General features: G+C 41.7%; 1 protein-coding gene across 3 annotated transcripts in view; it reads right to left on the bottom strand.

The window, feature by feature from the left end:
• LOC138783745 (mitogen-activated protein kinase kinase kinase 3-like) overlaps positions 1–27,243 on the bottom strand; it is a 98,364-nt gene extending 71,121 nt beyond the window's left edge. For all 3 annotated transcript variants that reach the window (XM_069958835.1, XM_069958834.1, XM_069958833.1), the window contains exon 1: positions 26,947–27,243. In XM_069958835.1, the coding sequence (XP_069814936.1) occupies positions 26,947–27,013 (67 nt within the window). In that variant the 5' untranslated portion in view covers positions 27,014–27,243. The remainder of the gene's footprint in view (positions 1–26,946) is intronic.
• Positions 27,244–27,639: the final 396 nt, after the last annotated feature.

A 27,639-nucleotide genomic window follows, 5' to 3' on the forward strand; every position in this document is an offset into this window, starting at 1 on the left:
ATAGTACATCCTCTTTAACATCAGGATGATGGGACGGGCAGTTGGTCGTTGATATTGTCCACCTCTATAATTGAGGATTCATGTAAGGCTCTAGGTCCTGACCAGGGCCCAATGGCTATCAGTCCTCAGTATTATCACAATGGATTGCTACAATCAGATTTGGAATATCTCTTGTGGGTCAAAAGTTTTCCCACTCACCCTTTACTTGCTGGGGTTTTCAGATATGTCACTTTCTCTTTCGTTTCTGAAATAAAAGGGTGTCCTGAGACTTCTGACTCTTCCAGCTGAATTACCTATGTGCATTTGCTATTGTGCCAAGAACTGGTAAAGGTGCGGCGTAAATCATCTCTTAATTTTAGAATATCAGAAACAACCTCCAGGCATACAGAGGTGAAGGCTTATAGCTCACATAATAAAAAAGAGACATTGGCCTACAACCCAAGATGAGTAAGCCAAGAAGATCTACATGATAGTGAGTGCTGCTACGCTGCTAAATACAGTTATATCAACTGGGGAACTTGCTGTCCTCCTTTTGTTGCAAAACAACTACAATTACCATCATGCCTGGAGAGCCAAAGACAAAGCTTAAAATGACTGTACCATCAGTCCCGGGCTGAAGCACTGGAGGCGGGCCGACCCACCCCCAGTGGGAGGAAACCCCCGTCCCTCTATGACACTGCTCCATTGATTCTAATGGAGCAGTGTCATACAGGGATGGGGGTTTCCTCCCACTAGGGGTGGGTCGGCCCGCCTCCAGTGCTTCAGCCCGGGACTGATGGTACAGTCACTTTAAGCTGTCCAGGCATCATAGGAATGGTAGTTTAGCAAGACCTGCAGAACCACCATTTGACACCTGTGGACTAAGGGTTGCGCAGAAGTTACACGTTAAAAGGGAAAGTGTCTGTTACATCAAGGGGGGTACAGTGAGGGGGTACCAGAGGAAATACTGTATAAAAAGCCGAGGTCAAACACTGTCAGGAATTAAATACATGTTTAGGAGACAAGGTAAGGATTTACAAGATGCAATACTTACTAAAGTAGCTCTGGGAGATTGGACTGGCGTCCCTGCAGCACAGATTGGTTACCAGACCTCAGCCTGAGGATAACTGCGTAGGACCACCACGACCCCCAACCCCACCCAGCTGCCGATTTGCTGCACTGGCAGCATCAGTAGACTGGGTGGGTTCCGGATCCCTTCCCCGTTGCTGTTGCAGGAGGGTGGTCAGTTTACTTTCTACCCCCTCTAAAATAAAAATAATGTTCCGTTAACTTGCCTAGACTTGTCTCCATGCACCTATATGTGAGTCATGGATAAAACATTACTGAAACAATAGAAGTCCACAATTTTTTGCATCACACTCATATTTTATTCCTCAAGGATCAAAATGAATGTTTTTTTTTCAGTGAACAGACTAATGACAGGATTCATTCTAAGGCTATGTTTACACTACGTAAGTTCAGTAGTAATCACGGCTGTTGTAACAACAGCCTTCTGAGTGTATACACTCTGGCCGGGATCCCTAGCGGCGCTGCAAGAAACTGACGTCAGTTTTCTGCGGCCGCTATTCATTGAATAGCAGCTGCAGAAAACCCAGTCAGTTCACACAATGGAGCGTGCGGCTCCAGCCGCATGCTCCATTGCGAGCAGCGGGGAATTCAGATGCGGGCGTGCACAGATGCTCCCGCATCCGAATTCGACAGCGCTAAAGATCATCTGGCCAGTGCTGCAGTACCGGTCGGGATGATCTTTTCGACACCGGCCGTTCTGTGACCTGGCTGAGTCATACAACGTGTGAACATAGCCTAAAGTAAGATCTTTGGAATAATACTGAATATATGCACCAAGGGAGGATTTATGAAGACCGCCGGTCTTATATAAGGCCCCACCCCCTTTTCCCCGGCAGGAATCACTAAGACGCGCACGTCTCTTACTGAATCCAGCCGGCCGTACCTGCGTCCGGTGTACTAAATCTAGCAGGTGTAGATTATAATCATGATTTACGTCTGCAAGCAGGCGTAAATCATGTCAAAAGAGGTGCGGGAGGAGGCCACACCTTCTCCCCGCTTTGTCACGCCCCCCAAGCCTCCCCAGCCCACCCATACAACAGGCCTACGCCAGGGAGAAGAGGCGAATCTGCACCTTCTCCCTGGCGTAAGCCTCGAATGGACCATTCATAATTGTTCCCCAAGTGTTTCCTATTTCCTTCATTTACATACAGGATGACAGAAGCATCAAACACAATAAGATAGTCACCCAAGTGCTAGATGGACCTGATAGACCCCTTAGTGTTCTGCAGTCTATGGCCATGACCACACCTTTTTTTGGCCGTTTCAAGGCCGTCGTTTCATGGATGACTATTGTCCATTATTTTGAAATAATGGATGTTATTCAGCCACGAAATGACTTCCATCCATAAAGACGGCATTCAAATAGCCCAAAAAAGTTGTTTTGTGATTGTGGCCTATAGGTGCCGGTCAGAAGTTGTATAGACAAGACAACCAGATGCAGCTGAAGTACTGGCAAGGCTAATGTGTCAGGAAATAATGATATCATTCATGAAAGAAGAAAATAAATGACCTTAGGCAGAAGCAGGAATCGATGTAGAACGTTCAATGCCACATCTACTGTAAGTTGTATAAAAAGAATCTATGAAGAAGAACTGTTACCCGAAGCTGTAGATGATGCCCATAGTGTCACACCGTGCTTTCCTTACTACTGAAATGTCACCATTTACCACAGTCTGGGTCCTACATTTAGTTACATGTAACTGAGGTCATCAACCAACACCCTTTAAGTATATATAGAATACAATGCATGAATAAAATCATCTCTACATAGGCCAGCATGATACCTGGCTTCCTACTGTAGGGAATTGGGAGCCACTATAACTTGGTTATGAGGAAGACAAAGGGTGGTCAGCACTCAGAACACAAAGTCCCTCAGATTGGAGTATGGTGTTCTTATTTAGGCTGTATGCCTCTCTACGAGCAAGCGAGAATGATCCCCGGACCCAAGGGCATCCAACAAGGTATAAGCATAAGAATACTCTCCAGCTCGCTTTAAAATTTATTTATTTATTCTTTTAAACCTTTATTCGTATAATGTTTAAAAGGCCGACGCGTTTCGGGCTCTCTTGCCCTTATTCATGGCTCTGTGTCAGATGGTCCCGAGACGACTCGTAAATTAAGAGGTCGTCACCCAAAATATAGGGGGGGACTATCCCTGTCCATTCCCCACAGTGATAAAGAAAGGCAAGCAAAGTGGCGTCAGTAGCCACGCCACAAGGCTTATACCTTATAACTTGGTTAGCCTCTCATAATACTGGTGTCTGTGTGCTGTATGCATTTCTAAATCTCCCTGCATATACAGCAAACGTAACCAAAGGCCCCAATCACCTGAATGAGGCCAGAACAGTGTCATTTTGGCCTCCATTTGGGTAGTTTAAGCTTTTTCTGCTGGAAAGAATAGCACAAACCTCCTTGTTATTCCATAGAATCATGTAAAAAATATATACCACATGGTATTTTTTTGCTTAACATGGAAGTCTATGTATGACAGATACGACAAAGTGGATGCCGTCATAGCTACAGAGGGGAGGTATATGTAAGGGAGTCCCAATGTATATCTGCGCCAGATGCCACAAAATTCTAGAGTGAAAAGAGCATAAGTTTGATGTTGATAGAAAATTAACTGCAGCACATCTAAATATTATAGAGTACCCGCCATGAGAAAATTGTAACTTTATGTTGTGAAAAATTTGTGTTAATACAAACAATAAAGAAAAAATTCGGGAGAGTTAATGCGACCTTCCAGGTTGGATTGTCACAGAGTGGGAGGGGAACACATGGCGGCACAGACTTCTCCCAACTCTTTCTCCTGATTGGTCACAAGCTAAACACTTAGGGTACTATTACAAGGAGCAATAATCGGCCAAATTGATTATCATTCTGTGTAATAAATACAACTATCAGCCGATAACAACGATCATCGGCTGATTGTTGATACAGGTTTGAACCTATAATTATCGGGCGACTGACGATTTACATTACCTATCCAGGCTGCAGGGCTCCTCTTGCGGTCTTCTTCTCCCCGGGTCCCGCACGCTGCAGCTTTAGAGCGGCCTGTCTGAGCTGACAGGCCACTCAGCTAATCACAGGCCGGGACCACAGTGGGCAGTGATTGGCTGAGCGGCCTGTCAACTGAGACAGGCCGCTCTGAAGCTGGAGCGCGTGGGACCTGGGGAGAAGAAGACCACAAGAGGAGCCCTGCAGCCTGGACAGGTAATGTATAAAGTAAACGCAAGGGCTGCAAAGACATTGGTGACGATGTCAAACGATAATCGGGCCGTGTAATAGGACCAGTAAATAAGCGCCGATCTAGCAGATTGGCGCTCGTTTACAGTTATTATCGGGCCTTCATTGGCCCGTGTAATAACACCCTTAGACCCCGACCGATCAATCAAGTCTGATTCAGACCAGTTGATATTTTTGCCAGAGTACCCCTTTCAACCTTTCCACCTGGCCTTACATTCTGATTATACAACCTCAGTATGAGAAGTTAGGATACATTACAAGTGCAATTTCTTTTTGTCATTTCTAGGTAATATGTGAACTGTGGTGATTAGGTTATTTTTTTTCTGCATAAAAAAAGATTTGGGTATTATGTGACGATTAAGTGTTGCACAATACAGAAGTTGCATTTGCAGTCCCAATGAAATTAACAAGAGCTTTCATAGTAGGTGTCAACAGCTCCATGCATTAGTTTGGATACTCCTGGCCTTACTGTTACCTTTACCTCTCTAGTAATCTTGTCTAGTCCTGCCGCTGTAGAATAGGTCACCGGTATCACAAATGTTGACTTTATTGTGATTAATATCAGGTTCACACTATGGCTCTGTGGTTGTCTATGGTCTGGACTGGCGACAACGATAGTGTTTTGTCTAAGACAGGGTTTGTCAACAAAGTCATTATAAAAGAGAAAGCCGATCTACCAACAGGCTGTTTACCATGAAATGTATAGGTGTCCTTCCTGTCCTGCTTTACACTGCGAGCCTGGCAGGATGCAGCGTGATAACTGGGAAGACAAGGAGACGGGAGCCCTGTGTATTCTGGTGAACAAAAGCAGGAAAATGCACAGAACACATAACATCGGGATACGGCTCCAAGTTCTTCTCGCATGAATTTAAATATGAATTATTATGGTCTATCTGTACAGTGTCTCACTACCTCAGCCTTGTTACATCTCTTATTACATGGAAAGATGTCAGCCGATTGAAGATCATTTATGGACAGTGATCAGCAAGAGATATCTGCCTGATTTGGCTGATTATCTACTCGTGTAATAGGGCGTTTTTTATGTCATTAGATCAGACGCAGAAATTTTGAGTCTACTATTAGGACAGCTCTTCAAAATCCATTGCTACAGGAAAGAGGAAGCATAGGGGTAGGCCTTGGGACACAAGGTCAAGTAGCTGGAGTGACTAAGAAAGTGACTAAAAAGTGAGTGACTATAAAAGGTCAAGATACTAGGTCCCCCCAGCAAATCACGTCCATTGTATGAATATGATATTATAAATTGTAATCCAGTGTCTCAGCTAAGGAACCCAAATAATATACAGCTCCCTAATATTATTCCCTCTTAGGTAATAATATTCTATATCAGACAGCTAAAAACAACCACTATGGGGGAAGTTATTATTATAATAAATGTGATTTTATTTTTGTGTGCACTAGAGATGAGCGAACGCCGGAACCCGAACGTGCAGCATTTGATTACCGGTGGCTGAAGAAGCCCCGGAAATGTATACAGCCTATGGTTCTATCCATGTTTCTTTATGGCTGGATCCAACTTCTTCAGCCACCGCACACTCGGGTTTGGGTGTTTGGTTGTCTCTAGTGTGCACTCTTTTTTGCACATTTTTTTTCCTTTAGGGTATAAACCCACACACCGTATATGCAGCATATTTACTGCTGCGATACGCAGCAAACTCGCAGCAAACTCGCAGCAAAATCGCAGCAGATTAGATCTAAATAACTGAACACAGCATCAAATCTGTACCAACAAATCTGCTGCGTATTTGTTGCATATCTGCTGCATATACGGTGTGTGGGTTTATACCCTTAATGTGAAATGTATCTATTATGAGGGGGAAAAAAAACACTTTTTCTTCTGAATTTCACACCCAGTCAGGAGGTGGTTAACGGTGTTGCACAATTGTGAAAATAAAGATTTGGGAAGCAAATTTTAAAAAGTGCCCATAATAAAAAATTGCACGCACACTACTTTTAGCATGTGTGTTTTGCTTCATAATTACAGTGGGACAAGAAAAACAAGTGGAAACAGACTACAATACACCCCCCTCCCTTAGTTGCAGGATACTATAGTTGAAGAAAACTCATGGTGAACTGCTTGCTCACTACTTCCTCATAAATGTCACTAATGAGAATGTACTGTTACACAATCAGCAGAGGTGACAGCGGAGAGATAGTTGTCCAGGTGAAGGGTGGAGATAGGAGAGGCAAGTCACATGCATTCCCCGGGCAGCAAATGACTCAATAGTCTACTGGAATGTAGCACGTTCATAAGAATTCAGTATCTAGAGACTGGTCAGGTAAGTTTCCAGGTGAATGCAAGAGCATGACTGAAAGCTAGTGGTATGGAGTGTACTCTATGTGCACAATGTCAGGAGTAGGTGTCAAATTAACTGCACATGCAGTCTCAGTCCCTAAACCCCTCTATGGACTATACAGTCAGCTATACAGATGTGTGTAAATGTGTGCCACATAGCAATTTCTATATGGTGCATACACTGAGTAGTGTAAACTTTGCCTTAAAAAGGGTTAGAAAAAGCATAGCTATAGCTACTTTCTTGGAAAAAAAAAACACAGCACCACCCAAGTAGGCTGTGTGTGGTATTACAACTCTGCTCCATTAATGTCAATGGAACTGAGCTGCAAAACCTAAACCCGAACTAAGGACTAAGGAGAGGTGCTTTTTATGGAAGAAAGCGTCAATGTTTTTCTAATCTTGTATAATCCTTTTAAAGGGATTAGGGCCCTATTCCACCGGACGATAATTGTTTGCATAATCGTTAACGATTAACGATCTCAAACGACCGCTATTGCGAAAGACCTGAAAATGTTCACTCATTTCCATGGAATGATAATCGTTACTTATGATCGTATTTGTGATAGTTTTTTCTTCGCTATTTCTTCACTATTGCGTTCGTATCTACTGCGAACGATCGAACGATGTCTTATTCAATGCAAACGATTTGCGAATGTTTTGCAATAATCGTTCGGTGGAATAGGGCCCTTATAAAGCGATCAACGATTTCTCGTTCGGTCGTTAATCATTAACTGCATTTCAACCGAACGATTATCGTTTAGATTAGAACGATTTAACGATAATCTGAACGATAATCGTCCGGTGGAATAGGGCCCTCACCCCAAGACTAAAACTTATCACATATTCATGGGATAAAAAGTTAAAAGGTATCTGAACCAAGCCGTTAAAGCCTACTAAGCAGGAAAACTGGGGTCCCAGGTGGCATAGCTAGCATAGAGGCAGACTACACCACTGCCAAGGGGCCTGTGCACTAAGTGACCTGCAGGCCCCTGGACCTTTTAACTACAAGGATTTAAAAAAAAAAACTTATAAGATGTGCTCATAAGATAAATAGATAACATAAAGCTATGGATATATATCCCTTATAATACACAATTATAATTTTATATGCCCATGCCATATAATGCCTAAACACAGATGTTACATCCATATATAAATCCTCATGTACTGCAGAATTTTGCAGCTGCATTTTCTTGAAGATTCATCTATAATAAGGGAAGTGGCTGGAGCATAACCCTCAGCATAATTGTCATTGAGCCTGCTAAGCATCAGATGGCTGTATGGTAGTCCCAGCATTGGGGTTTCCTGTCTGCAATTACGTCCACATATCCTGCCGGCCGGGGAGATAACACTGGAGTTTCTTTGTGGGTAGTGATTTCAAATGGCACAGTTGTTACTAAGCAAAATATAGCTCCCACTCAAGTGCTGAATTTAGCATAAGGGACAATAAGTCACAGCCTTCATCCATCAATGTACAAAGAGACCGGTGAAGGCAAATGAACCCTAGGTACAGTATAAATAGTTTATTTTTGCACAAAGAAAAACTCTGGCTGAAATATAAGGAGTCTATATATGAAAGAGCACTTTCATCCAGCATAGCTGAGTGCCTATACGTGGAGACTGCAGGATGTGGGGGAACTGAACATTGGATGGGGTTGCAAGTGGTTAGAATTCTCCTTTTAGTACTCAAAACATTCTTGGCATGACTCTGTTGGTACAACAATAATGCAAAAAACACAAGATAACCGCAAAAAATATTGTGCAAAAATATAAGATTTTATTTTTCCACTACATATAAAGCTTGGATATTTTGACCTATTTGGTCTTATATTGTAGAGGGCTTGTTTAATTGTAAGTGCTGCAGAGGATGTATCTTCTAATTTTTATTCATTTATTTGTCTATTGGTACAAAAGTCGGTCACCCTTAAAGGAGAAGTCCAACGATTTCTAAAAGCCAGTAGCCTGCAGGGGGAGGGGGGAAATTAGTTTCAAGTAGGAACTTACCTTTCCCTGTCCCCGCGGTGAGTGGCGGGACCGGCCTCGGGAACCCCTGTCGGAAGGCATTTTCCTTTCCGAGTTGTGATGACGACTGTGATGCCTGTCCTGGCTGATGAACTGGCCGCTCATCCAATCAGTGATAGTTGCAGAGTCCCGTCCCAGTCACTGACTGGCTAAGCGGGCAGTCCATCAGCCGGGTTGTGAAGTAGACACCGCGTGATGCTGGAGCACAGCGGGGGGTCCTAAGGCCGTCCCGACGCTCACAGCCAGCATGGGAAGAGGTACGTTGTTACTTACACTTCTCCTTTAATGGACATATATTTAGGCCAAACAGCTGGAAACATGGGTCATCTTAATTTATACACAAAGGGGGAGATTTATCAAACTAGTGTAAAGCAGAATTGTCTTAGTTGCACCTGCAAACCAATCAGATTCCACCTTTATTCCTCACAGATTCTTTAAAAAATAAAAGGTGGAATCTGATTGGTTGCTAGGGGCAACAGAGACAATTTTACTTTACACCAGTTTGATAAAGTATAAATATATTTTTTTTTCATCTAATTTTTAGGTCATTTAAAATTTGTCGACCAATGACAGTGATCATATTTACAGTATATGCAACAACCAGTAAGTGAAGATGAAGTAGGATTCATGCTATTCCTCAAACAGTAAAATGTAATGGGCATATCAACAGACACTGGGCTCCAATTGTACCTCTCACTTTACAAAAACATTTGACATGTTGTCACACAGTAAATTTGTGAACTCTTTAAACCACCATTGATGCTGTTTTACTCTTTCTGCAATGTTATATGGGCCACTGAACCTAGGATTGGTGGCCTCCTGCATGCATCAAGACCACTGGAACCATAAGTGATGTTGCACTTTCCAATTTTTTGATATGTCAAAAGTTTGGATTAGTTGAGGTCTGGGTGTTCACACCCTAACCAACTGCTAGAGGGCATGACTGAGACAGTCCCTTTGACTTGGGAGTCAGTATCGATCAGGTGGCATAGAGCTGGCATCGATCAGGTGGCACAATGCCAAAAATAGAGAAAAGCGGCCAATTTTGAAATTTTAAAAAATATCTGTAATAGCCGCGATTTAACTGACTGCAGTGCAATGCATTGAAGTCAATGGAAAAATGGACGTCCAATGCACACAATGTATTGAATAATGGACATTTTTACTGCGGAAGTCAAAATAATGAACATGATCATTATTTTCGGACGTCTTTTGCAAACAGGGGGCGTTTTTTATTAGTTGTTCACAAACAGTTTTTCTTTTTTCACTGTTCTTTCTCCGTTTTTACTATTAAATTTAATGGACTTTTCAATTAAACCGCACCCAAAGGCCAATTAGTAACCCCAAACTAGAATAATGTACCAACAGCCGTCACTGCACTAAGGTAAGGCTAGACAGTTAAAAGACGTCCGTTATTTTAGACTCTAAATGACGGCCATCATTTTAAAAGGAGCTGAAAAAACGTTGTGTCAACATAGCCATCCAGTGACATGTAGCTTCCATAAGGGACATTCAAAAACAAATGTACTGTCCCCAATAAGAAAGAAAGAAAGCTGTATACTTATTTAGGATACATACTACACAGAACCCTAGGATAACATCTACAAGCCATTTGCCAAGAGCTTAACACTATATAAAGGGTGTACAAGCCTTCTATCACTATAGTACGCCACCTATTCATAGTACACGGGCTATCCTTAGGACAACACTAATGGGCTGATTCAAAGGGGTATTCCCATCACAACCAAGATGGTTAAATTTGTAGGGTTTATTAATATTTTTGTAAATAGATGAATTCAGCAAAGTTGCTTTCTCTATATATGTTGCCATCCCCCCCCCCTCCATTGTTGACAGCTCTTTGTCTAGGTTACCGACCACCATTCTTCTGTAAAAGCAATAGGTCTGGTGTGTGTGTGTATATATATATATATATATATATATATATATATATATATACAGTGTATAATATGTATACACCAGACAGACCACTGCTTTTAGAGCAAAGTGGTGGTCGGTCATATAGACAACAAGCTATCAATGATGAGAGAGAAAGGGCAGCATTTTGGGAGAAGGAGGCAAGTTTGCTAAATGAATTTATTTGCAAAGTTTGACGCGTCCTACAAGTATATTAGCTGAGATGTAAAACCTCCCTTTAAGGGGTTGAAGTGCTTGTGGCACAGTATCTCTTTAAGAATAAAGGAACCTAATATATAAAACTATACAATACTAAATAGCACCAATATATAATATACATATAGCCAGAAGCTGTGGTGAGTACATGAGTGCTGCGGTTTCACTGTTTCCATGATTAGTAAGTACAGATGGCCAATGTAGACAGAGCAAAAAGAAGAAGTTGAATGTTATCTGAATATAGAAAGGAGATAAAGCTAACAGTTTATAGCACAATCTTTCAAAAATCTACTAAAAATAAAGCTGCATAAAAGATTTGATGCCAACCTACAGGAAGTAAATGGAGACATTGCTGCCAAATATATTCCTGGAACAGAAGACCAGAGGAAGTTTGCAGAAATAAAAAATGTTTTCTTGCCCTACTTCATTAGCAAAATGCTGGGAACTTTTTGAAGGAACAAGCCTGTTTCCCAGTATCCCTATGTGGTCATCACAAGCATTTCCTACGTGGCTGAGCTTCTCTGGTATGTTATTCTGTGATACCAATCCTCAGCTTAATGTGGTCTCCGGCGCGTTGACTGATGTGGATATATAGCTCTTTAAGTGGTAATGGCAAAAAATCCATAATAGCGCTTCCAATTTTAGTGTGGGCCTGAGATGCGTGCAGAAGGCAACCTCCCATGGCAACCTAAATTTACTGCAAATAGATCTGTGGGATGGATGCCTGCACAGTCTATGCTGAAATGACTGAGATGGGAAAATGCATCAAGTACGAGACGTTTGTGGAGACTCTGGTCTGCTATGATGTGTAACTAAGCAATGAAAATAGGCTTTGGAATATGGATTTCGTCTATTGGGACCAAGATGTTTATTAAGAGCTTCCAAAGCTCAGAAATTTTTTTAGAGTTAAAATTAAATGACAAATACTTAACTATATAAACCAAAACTACTGATGGCACCCTCTAAGAGAAGAGAAACATATCTACAGCATGCATATTCATTCTCAGTGGCGGCAGAGTGGGAGTCCTGAACATCTACGGCAAGGATGGGGAACCTTTGGTTCTACAGCTGTTGGAAAACTACAGTTCCCATCATGCCTGGACAGCCAAAGCTTTGCTTTGGCTGTCCAGGCATGATGGGCATTGTAGTTTTGCAACAGCTGGAGGGCCGAAGGTTCCCTATCTCTGGTTTATGGCTTCCCTCCGGGATGTACAAGTATATAAAGGGAAAAATGGCTACAAGTGGGTGTCTGAGTTTCACTATACATGGCGGATATATGGTGCAATGTTTATTGCTGAAGATCCAGGGCACTGTACCAAGTCTCATCAGCAAGGAAGCTAAGATTTGCATAAGTTGAATAATTATAGAATACAAGTAGGTGACCTAACCTTACCAACTTCCTTATCACTTTGACCTCATGCACACAGTTGTATTACCTCTCCCTACAACTTGAAACTTGTACATAGAAATATATGGGAATATACCATTGCCTATATAGGCTTTATGTGGCTACTGATGAGTAAAACCTGTGCTATGGGTCATCAGATGCCTTACTGAATATATTTTAGGCACAGGAGAATATATCCATAATCTGGTGTCACCAGAATGTTATGAATGTTAAGCCAGCATGCTATCACAGTGGCATAAAGACTAAAACTTCATAACATCCATTGGTACTTTATTGGTACTGTTTTTTTTTTTATTGGTATACGGTACTTTAAAATCAAACAGTCCCGTAAAAAAAAAGGTAGGATGTGTGGTCACAACGTTACAAAATGCACCATAACAGCGATGGGTGCACATGTACCTATAAGTGTTGACCTGACAATATATATCCACATCTCAATAGTATGCAGAAACTCAACACCAATTCATGTGACAGTTCGCGTTATTGGGAAGTCTCGACGCATTTCCTCCACTTTGTGGGTTCATCAGGAGAGTGAAATTAGAGTGGTCAAGTGGGTCAAACCAGCAAGTCAAACCAATCAGATATAGCAAGAACAAAATCAAGTTAACCTAATTACTAATGCAGAAGCTGACATCAGTCAGGCACAATGGAGGCATGATAAGCCAATTTAAAAAAAAGTCAAGTTGCCCGGGCTCACTAGGAGCCTCTCACAGGATCCAAAGGGGAGTCGTCAGAGATTATTATCCCAATGACGGAGACTATCACATGAATTGATGTTGTGTTTCTGCATACTATTGAGAAGTGGATATATAGAGGGAGATTTATCAAACATAGTGTAAAGTGAAACTGGCTCAGTTGCCCCTTACAACCAATCAGATTCCACCTTTCATTCCTCACAGACTCTTTGGAAAATGAAAGGTGGAATCTGATTGGTTGCTAGGGGCAACTGAGCCAGTTTCACTTTACATCATGTTTGATAAATCTCCCCCATAGTGTCAGGTCAACACTTATAGGTACATGTGCACACATCTGTGTTATGTTACATTGTGTAACCTTGCGGCCACCGGCCACACACCAGACCTTGGTGTTTTTTGCACTGAACACTCATGGCAGAAACTACGCTCTATACAAACCCCCCCTACCCCCCTCCCCAACAACAACAAAAAAGTACACCCACACCAAAATAAATTATATTACCCACACCCATAAATTATATTATATCCAAATAAAGAATAAAAAAATAAAGGGGGAGCAGTCCAACATAGAAGAAAGAAATTCTGATTAATATTTAACCCAACATTAAAAATATTACAAAAAGGCTACAAGCCGAGTTATACGACTAAACTTGATGACCAGCGTCCTCTTATTATGCAAGTGCTCTGATCCTTTAACTGCTCTTCTAGGATAAGTACAATGAACAGACACCGGTCTGGCTTCAAGATCAGCACTTGAGGAATGATGTGAAGGACTCTATTACTAAATTACAGCAATTCATGTTCTCTATTAATTATGGTACTTAATAAAAAATTCTAGAGGCTCTTGACAGGAGAAGAGTCTTTAGTACTGATGTTACACTAGGTCATTGTATCTGGCTACATTGAGAATGAAATCAATAGATAAATCCAAACTAGTTTTGAAGCAGATTACTTGCTCCTTATGGAACACCTAGAGACCTGATTATTTTAGTCTGTTGTCATGTTACAACAATTTTTTATCATTACAACTGGTGACCCCCAAAGCCTTTCCAGGATTACAACCATTCTTACTACTGAAGCCCAGTCTCTATGCTTCACATATGCAAAGATCTATGCAGTCATTCTAAACTCTCAGATGTGTCCACCATCGCCTATAAGATCAGCCATCACTATAAGGAGGTAGAATCAGCATAAGATGTAAACTAGAAGGGTGTACCCAGGGTCAGGAGGGTCCTCTGATACCCCCAGGATAAGTGCACCAGTCACAGGGCCCAAGAATTCTGGGAGACTTTAGGATGTTCTGTATGCTTGGGTGATAGGCCCCCTGAATCACATTTTCTCAAGGTAGTCCAATGTAACCTTCTTGAGAGATATTCCACTTACACTGGTAAGAAGTTGCTGATACCGTACTGTATATTTCTACTGGTGTATATATAGACTTGGTGGAATACACTTTGTCGGTTCTGTAGAGGAGTGAATGTAATGCAGTACACCCAAGTACAAGGAATCTCCAGCTGCAGCCCACAAGTCGTTTGCAGGCAGATGACATCACTGTAAACTTTATACAGAGAGATGCAGCAGTGAGGGAAAGTGTGGCTGGGAGGTAGTGAATAATGACGCTCTGAGCTAACACATCCTGTGGGGGAGGACTGGGAAGATGGACGGCTCAGAATCTTGCTATACCTGCAGAGATTTGTTGGATAATCCACTTCAACCATTTCACAATCTTCTCCAGGAACCTTTGCATGTAGCTAAATGAACTGCAATTATCATGACTTGTCTCTCTCCCTGTTTTTTTCTCATATTTATCTGCTCTGAATGGCTAAAATCATCTTCTCTGTGTCCACTCTGACAACACGCTGCTCGCTCTTTCCCCCTCCCTTTGTAGACACAGGACATGTGATCTCCTCTCTCGGGGCAGAGTTAGCTGTCTATTGACTTATTATTATTTATTATTATTATTATTATTATTATCCTGGCCCCCAGGAGACATCATCTGCATCATCTCCATGCACCTGTGCTGCTTCCATAGATTTACATGTGTCCCTGAGCTTTCTGTAATATGAAAAGTTATAGTTCCATCTCTGCTGGCTGTCAATGAATGCAGGCATATGTGCCTGTCTTTATGTCACAGCTCTGCATATTGTAAGTGTTATGGATAGTCTTAGAGTCTGGGTGGAACTAGAATGTTGTCATTCACAGTCAGCAAGCAGAGATCCAACACTACACTACACCCCCGGTAAACAGATGTCTGTTGTGCAGCACATAGCTACATCATGCGCACGTCAGCTCTGCTACACCCGGTGTGCGTAAGATCTGCTACATTATAAGCTAGTATGGAATAGAAGTATTACTTTTATTTAAAAATCTAAATCCTTCCAGTACTTATCAGCTGCTTTATGCCCTGCAGGAAGTGGAGTTTCTTTCCAGTTTGACACAGTGCTCTCTGCTGCCACCTCTGTCAATGTCAGGAACTGTCCAGAGCAAGAGAGGTTTTCTAAGGGGATTTAAAACTGCTCTGGACATTTTCTGACACAGAGAGAGAGCACAAGCTGCACTGACCTGTACTGACTATAACAGATGCATAGAAAATGAACAATATACATTTGGATAAGTGCAACAAAAAAAAAAGGAAATTGTCTAAAATATCACATAATCAGCATACATGTTGGCTTTAGCTTTGGGAGGAGGCGGATTATATTGTGACGGGTTTTAGGGGGTTTCACATGCAAAGCATTTGCCCTGCTGACCCAGCCTGACGAAGCTACAGTCCATTTGTAGGAATCTGTTATTACCTACATGTTTTTGTTGGAGCGTTTCAGCATTTCTCACAGCATTATATATTGCTTAAATTATACTTTAATGCTTCTCCAAAGTGAACATTCCATTGAGACCTTCATTATGGCGTTATAGAGATTTGTCTGGCACGATCCGCATACTGAACAGCCGGCGATCGTAGGAGAATTTCTTTCCTTGAAATTGAATTAAAAAATCAAATTTTTTATGATTCCAGCCTTGGTCCAGTGGATTCATATAAGAGGCCATTTTTTGCAGCCTGTATTTTTCTTATGGCAGATCAGGGGTTGACATGAAACAGGTCGGACTATCCCTATGACATGACCTTTCTATACTCAGACTGAATCAGTTCATAAAAGGAGGTAAAAAAAAGTATCATGGTTGGACACATCCCGGCAAGTGACAAAGTTCAAGCTGCTCATACAGATGGCAAAGCCAAGGATTCCATAGTCTTGATCCCTTAGAAGCAATATTTTAACCTTATTTGAGTCTGAGCAGGTTATGTCCAAATGCCAGTCTGGTGTAGGGAGTCGTCTTAAAGGGGTACTCCAGAGAAAAAAAATTGTTTTCAGATCAACTGGTGTCAGAAAGTTATACAGATCTATGTAAATTACTTCTATTAAAAAAATTAAAAAAAAATAAAAAAACTCAAGTCAACTTCCAGTATTTATCAGCTGCTGTATGCTCTACAGGAAGTGGTGTATTCTTTCTAGTCTGACACAGTGCTCGCTACTGCCATCTCTGACTGTATCAGGAAATGTCCAGAGCAGTAGCAAGTCCCCACAGAAAATCTCTACTGCTCTGGATAGTTCCTGGCACTGACAGAGGTGGCAGCAGAGAGCACTGTGTCAGACTGGAAAGAATTCAGCACTTCCTGCAGGACATACAGCAGCTGATAAGTACTAAAATATTTGAGATTATAATTAATTCCCATAATGACTCACTTAGATGTAATGCTTTGTTCTTCCTGCAGTCTTATCATAATCATGTGACTTCCTTTCCACAAACATTTAGTATGGCCCCCTTGATCCTCCATATTAGTAAATGACTTAATAGGAAACTGTACCATCATGTCTCATACATACTCAGGAACTTAGAGGCACCTGGCTATCACAATTGTGGTGAAAAACAGAATACACTATACTTTAATAACCACAAGTAAGAAATACGCAGCTCCTCAAAGTCTCATGTGTCCGGCATGTTCCTATGTACAGTAAGAATGGCACCACTACACAAGAGGAAGTGACTTGTTTGTGAATACAATTACACTCATTTATGAGCTTGAGACACAGGAAGTCTACATGGCACTAGACAGGCCAAAGGCTTTATACAGACCCTTAAAGCTCAATTAGTAGCTTTTACTTATTCCAAAAACACATTCCATAGTGCAGGGTTATTTACTGTCATAGATGTCAATGGAGTTCTTCTGGCTGCTATGTGGGATTGTCAAACTTATTGTGAAAACACAAAAATCTGTGTGTGAGCCTTTCTCTCTGTCTCCCCTCCTCCCCCCTCCCTTCTGAGACGGCTGATGTAAACAAGTTCCTGTTATGTTAGGGTATGTTCACACACTGGTTTTGGAGCCATATGTTATCTTTTTCATGTAAAGGGAACCTCTCAACCCCCGTGCCGGGTCAGAGCCTGGCCGACCCCCTGCTAGAGTCCCTTATACTCACCTTGTTCCCTAAGTCCCGCTCCTGGAGCCGGTCCGGGGACAGAGATATCACCGTGGGAAGCCCGGCGCGTGCGCTGCTGAGATGGGTCTGACGCTCATAGAGGATGAATGGAGCTGTCATTCTCTATAGGCGTCGGACTCATCTCAGCAGTTTACGCGCCAGGCTTCCCACGGTGATATCTCTGTCCCCGGACCGGCTCCAGGAGTGGGACTTAGGGAACAAGGTGAGTATAAGGGACTCTAGCAGGGGGTCGGCCAGGCTCTGACCCGGCACGGGGGTTGAGAGGTCCTCTTTAAAAAAAAAAAATTAAATGAATTTCCATATTCATGGTTTCTTTTGGGCTGTAGAAAAAGCTGTAGTCCAAAAATTCCTTTATGACCTGATCTCTGTTTATAGTCTGCGTCTGATTTTTTTCTTCAAATCTTTGGCAGATAATCTGTGAGATAATCTGTATAAATGGACCCTAATAGGACCCTAACATTGTCTGATTAGGACTGACAGGAGTTAAAACCTAGTTGTCAAAAGGAATAATAGAAGAAAATCACAATTCTAAGAGATGTTCCTATAACAAACATGTCAGTAGGCATGACACGTCCTCTCCGAACACATCACAGCCTTTAATACAATATAATAAAGGCCCATATGAATTTTTCTTTCTAAAACTGGGCAACAACTCCCAACACATCCCGCCACACATGAATCCAGCCCTGTTCACTAGATTGGGGATAGCCTAAAGATATATATAGGTTGCCTAAACTTTATAAAGTTTCCCTAATAAATGTGTAAAATAAAAACAGGTTTTTTATTTATTTATCTGCCTTTAAGGCCCCAGCAGTGTGTACTATGTATTCATTATATTTATTCAGTATAAGAAATGGTGCTATAGACCAGAATACAGCCCCGGCTCCTGACATTTTTCCCTTTTTCCCAAAACAAACTGCTTGACTGTGTTAGTGTTTGGCCCAACATTAATATTTACCATTACAGGAAAGCCCTAGATGTGGAAGCGTAAGCTTTTCCAAAATAACAAACACCATTCTGTGGAAAATAATGTCGGCATTGAGACCTTTGAGCTTAACCTCGCAGTTTAAACAATGCATGGAAAACTGAGCAGGGCTGCCTCAAAGAACCCGGCTATGCTGAGGAAGAAGGATATATTAAAAAAAAAGTATCCAGCTCTGCGCCAAAGTTATTCACAAAACACAACCGCAAGAAAGAAAAATGATAAAATTTTTTAAAGTGACAAAAATGAAGCCCTGGTAGGTTCAATAAGTAAAAGATAATTAGAAGTTAACAACAAAATTATATATATATATATATATATATATATATATATATATATATATATATATATATATACTTTTATTATTATTATTATTATTATTATTATTATTTTCAGGGTATAAATAGTGTAAGTCAGACTGGACAACTACTATTATGTATGTAATAGGAGTAAAAGGGGTAATTGGCTGAGTGGGAAGGTCCCTGTGCTGACACTGACATTTACATATCTAGTAATATATACATATTAGACATTTACATATCTAAGAACATTACCTTCATCCTCAGCTCCCACTGCAATATAAGGACAAATCAGCAGGTTAGAGGCTTCTAAGCTGCTGATAGTTGCCCTTTAAGTTTGATCAAGCCCCTTTCATCCATTGGGATCAGCACAGGACCTTGCCATCAGACTCCCGACAATCATAATTTTATGGAATATTTCATTAACATTTCAGAGAAAAAATATATATAACTATGTATTCTTTTTGAGTGCATAAATTATGTGAAAAACTTTTTTTCATCTTTTTTTTCCCTCTTGTATGCAGTTGCCTTGGTAACTGAAGTGTTGATATTTAGTCTCTGGGAGAACGGACTTATTCATGACTCATTGTTGGACTCTCCTATATATTCCAGGATAGGGTGTTCACAACTCTCACAGTCTTGAGGACAATATGCATTCTAAAGAAATACATCCTCTACAAATTGGAAATAATTAGCCAGATAACCTCAGGCCTGGAGATAATTTGGGCAGGAGAATTGTTCACACCGGATGTAACGTATTTCTACCCACTAATAACAGGCGACCATTTCATGCCGCTTTTAACATCGGTAAAGTGAGTCATTTAACATAAAGCGGCTTGTAATAATATAAAATAATAACATTTACATGACAACAGCTTTACAACATGGACACAAAGCGATGATGTTTCATTGTCAGCAATCAACAAAGCCATCAGCTACCTGCGTCAGTCCCATAGCAGCAGTGCCCATGTGTAAAATGGGGGGGCTTGGGTCTTTTGTTCTTATAAGTGGTTGGACCCCATCAATCATACATTTATCATGTATCCTGTGGATAGGTGATAAATAGTGTTTATCGTCGCATTGGTGTCAAACTCAGGCCCTCCAGCTGTTGCAAAACTACAATTCCCATCATGCCTGGACAGCCAAAGCTTTAGTTTTGTAACAGCTGGAGAGCCTGAGTTTGACCCCTGTGTTCTATTGCATACATAGTGCATTCATGTACAGTTTCACTGTCTAAGGGCCCTATTACATGGAACAATAATCATGCGAAAAATCATTATATCGTTTAAATTGTTGTTGCATGTGTCGCATCTTTTAAGTTGACCAGAAAATTGCTGTTAATCGTTCACTATATATTCGTACACATCGGGGAGATTTATCAAACTGGTGTAAAGTGAAACTGGCTCAGTTGCCCCTAGCAACCAATCAGATTCTACTTTTCATTCCTCACAGACTCTTTGGAAAATTAAAGGTGGAATCTGATAGGTTGCTAGGGGCAACTGAGCCAGTTTACACCATGTTTGATAAATCTCCCCCATCCTTCCTTCTTTAGCTGGGATCAGAAGGAGTAAATGATCTTAGTAAAGCTTGTAACTAACAACTATTGTTCTGTGCATTATAGTAAACGATTTCAGGTTGTTCCCAAAAACACTCTTGATAATTTATCGTTAATCGGCAAAAATAAAAAATAGCTAATAGGACCCTAAGGGTCGTAATACAGGGCCTGACTCAACTGTAAAAGAGCACTGATCTGCTAGATTGGTGCTTACTTACTGAGCCTATTAAACAGCTCGACCATCGTGCAGCAAGGGCTGAATATATATATTTCGTAAGCGATGTCCGTGCAGCCCTTGCTTTAAAAGTGTTCTAATTAAGTATATCCATTACCTGTCCATGCTCCCCGGTGTATTTCTGGCTTCTCCTCAGTCCCCGCAGCAACCAGTGCAACTTCAGAGCCAGTTTCTAAAGTGACAGGCTGCTCCGCCAGTCACTGGCTGCGGTGGTTCCCTCTTCGCGAGTGATTGGCTGAACAGCATGTAAATTAAAGAGGATGTACCACCAGTTACATCCTCTTTAATCTGAACTTGCTGATCAAACGGCGCCGGCATGGGAAAGCCAGTGCCGCGGTCCGAAAAATGCCCGGTCCCGTGCACTGCACCGTTCTATGCACCGGTACCGGCCGGTGCTCAAGCACTGGAGGCCGGCCAGCCCGCCCCCAATGGGAGGGAATTCCCTTCCCTGTATGACGTGGCTCCATTCATTCCAATAGAATGAATTCCCCGTGCCGACACCGTTTGATCAGTGGGTTCAGATTAAAGAGGATGTAGCAGGTGGTACATCCTCTTTAAGAGACCAGCTCTGAAGTTGCACCGTCAGCTGTGGGGAGTGAAGAGAAGCCAGGAAGACACCGGGGAGTGTGGACAGGTAGCGTATATACTTTATTATTTTCTTTACACAGTCTGCACCTGCAATTGCATAACATATACACTGTGCACCTCCCAGAAAGATAGCCAACATGGCCGGATATTTCCTGCCATGCCTTACTTTTTCTTCTTATTGTTTGACTACTAAAACAAAACTGGCCCCTGGAGTGGACTAACTGGTTCACAAAGTACACAGCTATTAGTCATCCCTGCACTCAAGACGTAAGAACCATCATTCATCTGCAGTATATGTGTCTGTACAGGGTCTTAGGATGCATTCGCACCACAATTGTGACGTCTGAGGCATGGATACATCAACACTCTGCAGTTACAGGTTGTCAACGCTACACAGTAAATGGTGGCAAACTGCTTCTGACCCCGTTTACTATTTAGTGCGGGCGCTGAACATCTGACTAAAAGAGGTATGGGGTGTCGGGATCCAGCCAATAAATCTATTTTGCCTGGAAAACCCCTTTTAACGCGAATGTACCATCTCATAACTGAATTTTTTTACCCACAAACTTGTTGGTGCCAAAAGCAGGGATCCTGGTGGTGAGGTCCATTTTTCGAAACACTGCCCGATTCCCGTGCTTAGGCCGCCGTTTTCATTTGCAATGGCCTGCTCTATGCGCTATAGAGGCAGGCCCGACGCGCCCCCCCCCCCCCAGTGTAATGATATCCCCTCCCCTCAATGATGTGCCTTCATTAGAATCAAGCCTGGCCATGTCACCGAGGGGAGGGGACATTTCGGCCAGGTGTCGGGCCTGCCTCCAGTGCATATAGCAGGCCAGTGTACATGAAGAACACTAACCCCAAGCATGGAAAGCGGGCAGCATTTTGAAGCCAGGATCCCTGCGGTGGCGCTGACAAGTTAGCGGGGAAAAAAATTTCAGTTATGAGATTGTACATTTGCTTTAAGTCCAATGTATGTGCCTTTTCCAATTAGATCACAACCAATGTTTATAATGTGTTAAGTTTTTGGGTTATTATTGTAGAACATATCAATGTTTTCCCAGAATGCCAGAATCTCCCAGAATTTCCCAAAATCCCTAGGGCTACATCCAACTTATTCAAATGCTGAAAGATCACACTCATCTCTAATATACATAGATGGATAGAGAGATAGATAAAATGGCATTTGTTTTAGCTCTGCAGGCTGCATTAAAAAGTTTCATATATTCGCTTGAACTATTCATGGATGGTAAAGTTTGTTGAAACAACAGTGCCTATTTAACCCTACAGCTGCAGGCCACATACTTTTTCCATCTGTAATGCATTTCTCATTGAATTGCATACAATTTTAGTCTGTGTTCACACTACGTATATTTCAGTCAGTATATGTATATTTCAGTCAGTATATTTCAGTCAGTATTGCAACCAAAACCAGGAGTGGATTAAAAACACAGAAAGGATCTGTTCACATAATGTTGAAATTGAGTGGATGGCTGCCATTTAATGGCAAATATTTGCTGTTATTTTAGAACAACGGCTGTTATATTGAAATAATGGCCGTTATTTACTGTTATATGGCGGCCATCCACTCAATTTCAACATTGTGTGAACAGATCCTTTCTGTGTTTTTAATCCACTCCTGGTTTTGCAATACTGACTGAAATATACGTAGTGTGAACCCAGCCTTAAGTGAAAATGCTGCAAAATTCATTATTATTTATTGCTGGGGATGGTGAATAAAGGGAAAAAACTACTTACCTACCCAGGTCCACTGCAGCCCTCTTTCCCTGCTTCTGAGATGAGAGGTCAGAGCAGGAGCTATCTGCTCAGCCAATTGTTCACCCCAGCGTTGTCCCATCTTGGCCAGTAATTGGCTGAGCTGGCAAGTCCTGTTTTGAACCCTCATCTCAAAAGCAAGTAGAAGAGAAAAACAATGGAAAATTGGAAGAAGCTGCAGGGAACCAGGGTAGGTAAGTATCATTTTTTTTCTTTTTTTTTTCTCCAGCCCCAGCTATATAAGAATAATTGTAGCGTAGTTGAATAGCCCCTTAAATTTAAATGTGACAATTGTTGAATAAGAACAGCCACACAAACTTACATCCCCTGGTGCGTATTTACATAAACAATTACATATGTAACCATGTAAATCCCTCTAAAAGAAGCAACAACCATCAAATGTTTTCTTTAAGCTCTACCATCTCCATGTTATTTCCACATTTGTTGGCACAGGAATGGGGGACAACTGTGTGCTTGCTCATGTATTTCTATGCAGCTGTACTCTTGAGACACTGCCCTGTAAGGAACAGAGCACGCCAGCTGCAAGTCACTTATTCCTGACACCACCCAGGGCTCTTTCCTAAAGCCATGCCTAATTGATTCAATGCGATCTAAGACCAAGCGGCCATAACTGATACATTATAATACTGACAATCATTGCTGGTTTACAAAGATTTTAATCAATATCACAGGGATCAGAAGAGAGAGATTCCAGGGACCCCAAGAATTTAGTTGTTTTATGAGTTCTGAAACTTTTCTCAACCATGTAATATATCATAATATATATGTCTGAAATGTAGCAAGTCACACAAACAATTCATACACATAAAAGGCGTTAAATATGGATTTCATGGATTACATAATGTTGCTGTGTGTACATTGGGTTCTTGATAGCAGCAGGAATAAATTGTAACCAAGGGCAAAGGGCATTTACTGAGTTTACTATGCAGGTCAAGCCTTATAAATATGACCACGCCATGTATACAGAAGAAGTACAGTGGCCCAAAGTCCCTGCAATTCTACATCCTATTCTTCCTATAATATGGTGTATATAATGTAACATGCTATCATTCTGTATGAAATCAGAGGCATACACAATATAGTCTGCATGCAAACTTGTCAGGGATTTACAACCCCCTATCTATCTATGTTTATAGGATTTGTAGCAGGATTTCTACATAAAAGGCAGAGTATATCTTGACAGGACTCCTCAGAGACACATGAGAGTCCTGATCACCCTGTCCACACACAGTGATTGACAACTGTATCAATGTGAGTACAGAGGAGGTTGTCACTCATCCTGTATGCTATGCTCAGCTTCTATCCCATGCTGCACTCAGAGGGAGCACCATATATCACCTGACAGGTTCAGGTCACACAGACTAATCCCAAACACTAACAGAACCAAGGTCACTGCTACATTGGAAATGTATTGTGTGACACTTGTCACAGGCTGCCGGGGAGCAAACCTGAGCTCCCATTAGTTGTTATGAGCAAATCAAGACAGAATGATACAGTACATTTAGGTCAGTGTGTGTTGGAGGTGATCCCTGGGCAAATAATGTGAGCTCTCCAGTGCAATGTATGTGGGATCCCCAGTGCAATGGATGTAAGATCCACAGTCCAAATAATGAGATCTCTAGTGCAATGGATGTGGGATCCCGAGTGCAATGGATGTGGCATCCACAGTGCAAATAATGAGATCTTTAGTGCAATGGATGTGGGATCCCCAGTGCAAAAAATGAGATCTTTAGTGCAATGGATGTGGGATCCCCAGTGCAAATAATGAGATCTTTAGTGCAATGGATGTGTGATCCACAGTGCAAATAATGAGATCTCTAGTGCAATGGATGTGGGGTCCCCAGTGCAATGGACGTGGGATCCCCAGCATAATGGATGTGAACCCCAGAGCAAATAATGGGAATTCACAGTGCAATAGATGTGGGATCCCCAGAGCAATAGATATGGGATCCCCAGTGCAATGGATGTAAGACCCAGAGCAAATAATTGGATCTCTAGTGCAATGGATGTGATCCCCAGCGTAATGGATGTGGGCTCTTTAGTGCAAGACATGTTATCCCTAGTGCAATGGATGTTGGATCCCCATTACAATGGATGTTGGATCCCCAGTACAATGGATGTTGGATCCCCAATGCAAATTATATGAGATTTCTAGTGCAATGGATGTGAGCCTTAGTTTAAATGATGTGAGATCTCTAGTGAAATAGATGTGATTCCCAGTACAAATTGTATGAGATCCCCAGTGCAATAAATGTTATCCCAATGAAAGAAATGGTTTAGTATAATATGGTGAAAAATTGGAAGGGAACTTTCGTTCACTTTCATGCTGCCTGAACCACAAGTCATCAGAGTGGTCCCTGATAGCTTCCCCCTGACCCATTAGCCTTGTCTGATAGATCTCTTCCAGTTTGGATATAATAAAAAATCTACCAATCAAGGTTAGCGGGGGTGGGAGGAAGCCACCGAGGAGCCCCTGAATGACATCAGGCAGCATGGAAGTGATGACAGGTTCCCTTTAAGCTGTTTTACCACATATTGTGAAAATGATGCTGTGATGCCATTCTCCAAAATCTGTAATAAAATGCATAATGAAATCTGAATGTGTTACATTTGGAAATTATTCTGGGGCGGAATTTAGCAGAAGATTCCATGTAGTTCATTGCAATAAATGAAAACCATGGGAAAGGTCTGTGGCATTTCCACAACTGACTTAGTTTGTAAAAAAAAAAACTTTCAGTGATCCCTAATGCAATGCAATAGATTGTTAGATGGTGGAAGTGATCCATAGTACAATGCAACAGATTGTTAGATGGTGGAAGTGATCCATAGTACAATGCAACAGATTGCTAGGCGGTGGAAGTCATCCCTAGTGCAATAAGAGATTGTTAGATGTGTAAGTGATCTCTAGTGTAATAACAGATTGATAGATGGTGGAAGTGATCTCTAGTGTAATAACAGATTGATAGATGGTGGAAGTGATCTCTAGTGTAATAAGAGATTGTTAGATGGTGGAAGTGATCTCTAGTGTAATAACAGATTGATAGATGGTGGAAGTGATCTCTAATGTAATAACAGATTGATAGATGGTGGAAGTGATCTCTAGTGCAATAAGAGATTGTTAGATGGTGGAAGTGATCTCTAGTGTAATAAGAGATTGTTAGATGGTAGAAGTGATCTCTAGTGTAATAAGAGATTGTTAGATGGTGGAAGTGATCTCTAGTGTAATAAGAGATTGTTAGATGGTAGAAGTGATCTCTAGTGTAATAAGAGATTGTTAGATGGTGGAAGTGATCTCTAGTGCAATAAGAGATTGTTAGATGGTAGAAGTGATCTCTAGTGTAATAAGAGATTGTTAAATGGTAGAAGTGATCTCTAGTGCAATAAGAGATTGTTAGATGGTAGAAGTGATCTCTAGTGTAATAAGAGATTGTTAAATGGTAGAAGTGATCTCTAGAGTAATAAGAGATTGTTAGATGGTGGAAGTGATCTCTAGTGCAAAACAATAGATTGCTAGATAGTGGAAGTGATACTTGAAGGAAAAGAACTGAAAGCTACAGCCTTGTGCAGTGAAGGAAGACACTATAGTACACATGCATAAAGCAGTGTTTCCCAACCTGTGACTCTCCAGCTGCTGCAAAACTACAGCTCAGTGGTCCAGGCATGATGGGAGTTATAGCTGGAGCACCAGAAGTTGGGGAACACTGAAATAATGGATCTAAAAAGAAGGTAACCTAAAAAGTAAAGTTTGTATCCACACCTGTGTTTTCCTAAACAACTAAAAAAGCTAAAACATACATGAAAATCTGATCCAGACTCATGGTAGAAACTCCTGCGATGATTCCTAATGTAATAGAAGTGATCCCCAATGAAGTGGAGGTAACCCCCAATGTAACAGACATGATCCTCATGCAATGGAAGTGGATATCTAATGCAATGGGGAATTGTCTCCAGGGCAGAGCTGTATACACTGTATATACTGTATGCAACAAAAGTTATAGAAGCAGCCTGTAATACAGTCACAATATGCAGAACAGCTACAGTGTATTGAGGTTCCTGTATTCTGTAACATGGAGAAGGGGATGAAGCCATAAAGTGAGCAGGGGGCGATCATACTCACTCTGACTTGTTGCTTGCTTGCAGATCTGCCCCCCAGTAATCCAGCACTCAGTGTGGAGATCATACATACAGATCAGGAGCCCCCCGATCGCTGGCAGCCCATTCTAGGGGGGCTCTCTCTGTGCAGATCCCTCTATCCAGGAAATGTATACAATCCAATCCAAAGCTCCAAAGGGATTCTGCAACTTTGCAGCAAACTCTGCGCTCAGTATGGGCACTAGACCGGGCACCCTGCTGGGCACAGCCTCGGAGACTTCTATGAGAGCAGCGCAAACACGGATCCAGCTGGAGGCAGCAAGAAGTGTGATGTCAGCGATCTCCCCGAGAGGCAGGAAGCAGCGCACAGGGCAGCGGCTCAGCGCCACCTGCTACTGGGGCGGCCTCTAGTGGCCACATTCTGGTATTACACTACAAAACCACATACAGGTAGATACATACTGTACCAAAGCGTAGATACAGTGGAGAAGTAGTGTTAACCAATCTGTGCTGCTGCAAAACTACAATTCGCATCATGCCCTGATGCCTCTGGTCTACATTTGTTCCCTCTATCTTCCCTTGAACCTGCAGGATATGATATAAGTTGTAACTGTGCAACAGTTAGAGAGTCATGGCTTGGGTAACACTGCCTAAATGAACATACTCACCTGTCCTAGGTCCCACACTGCTCTGCAGCTCTAAACTATAGCTAGTCAGG

Source organism: Dendropsophus ebraccatus, chromosome 2 (assembly GCF_027789765.1).
Source record: "Dendropsophus ebraccatus isolate aDenEbr1 chromosome 2, aDenEbr1.pat, whole genome shotgun sequence".
NCBI lineage: Eukaryota > Metazoa > Chordata > Amphibia > Anura > Hylidae > Dendropsophus > Dendropsophus ebraccatus.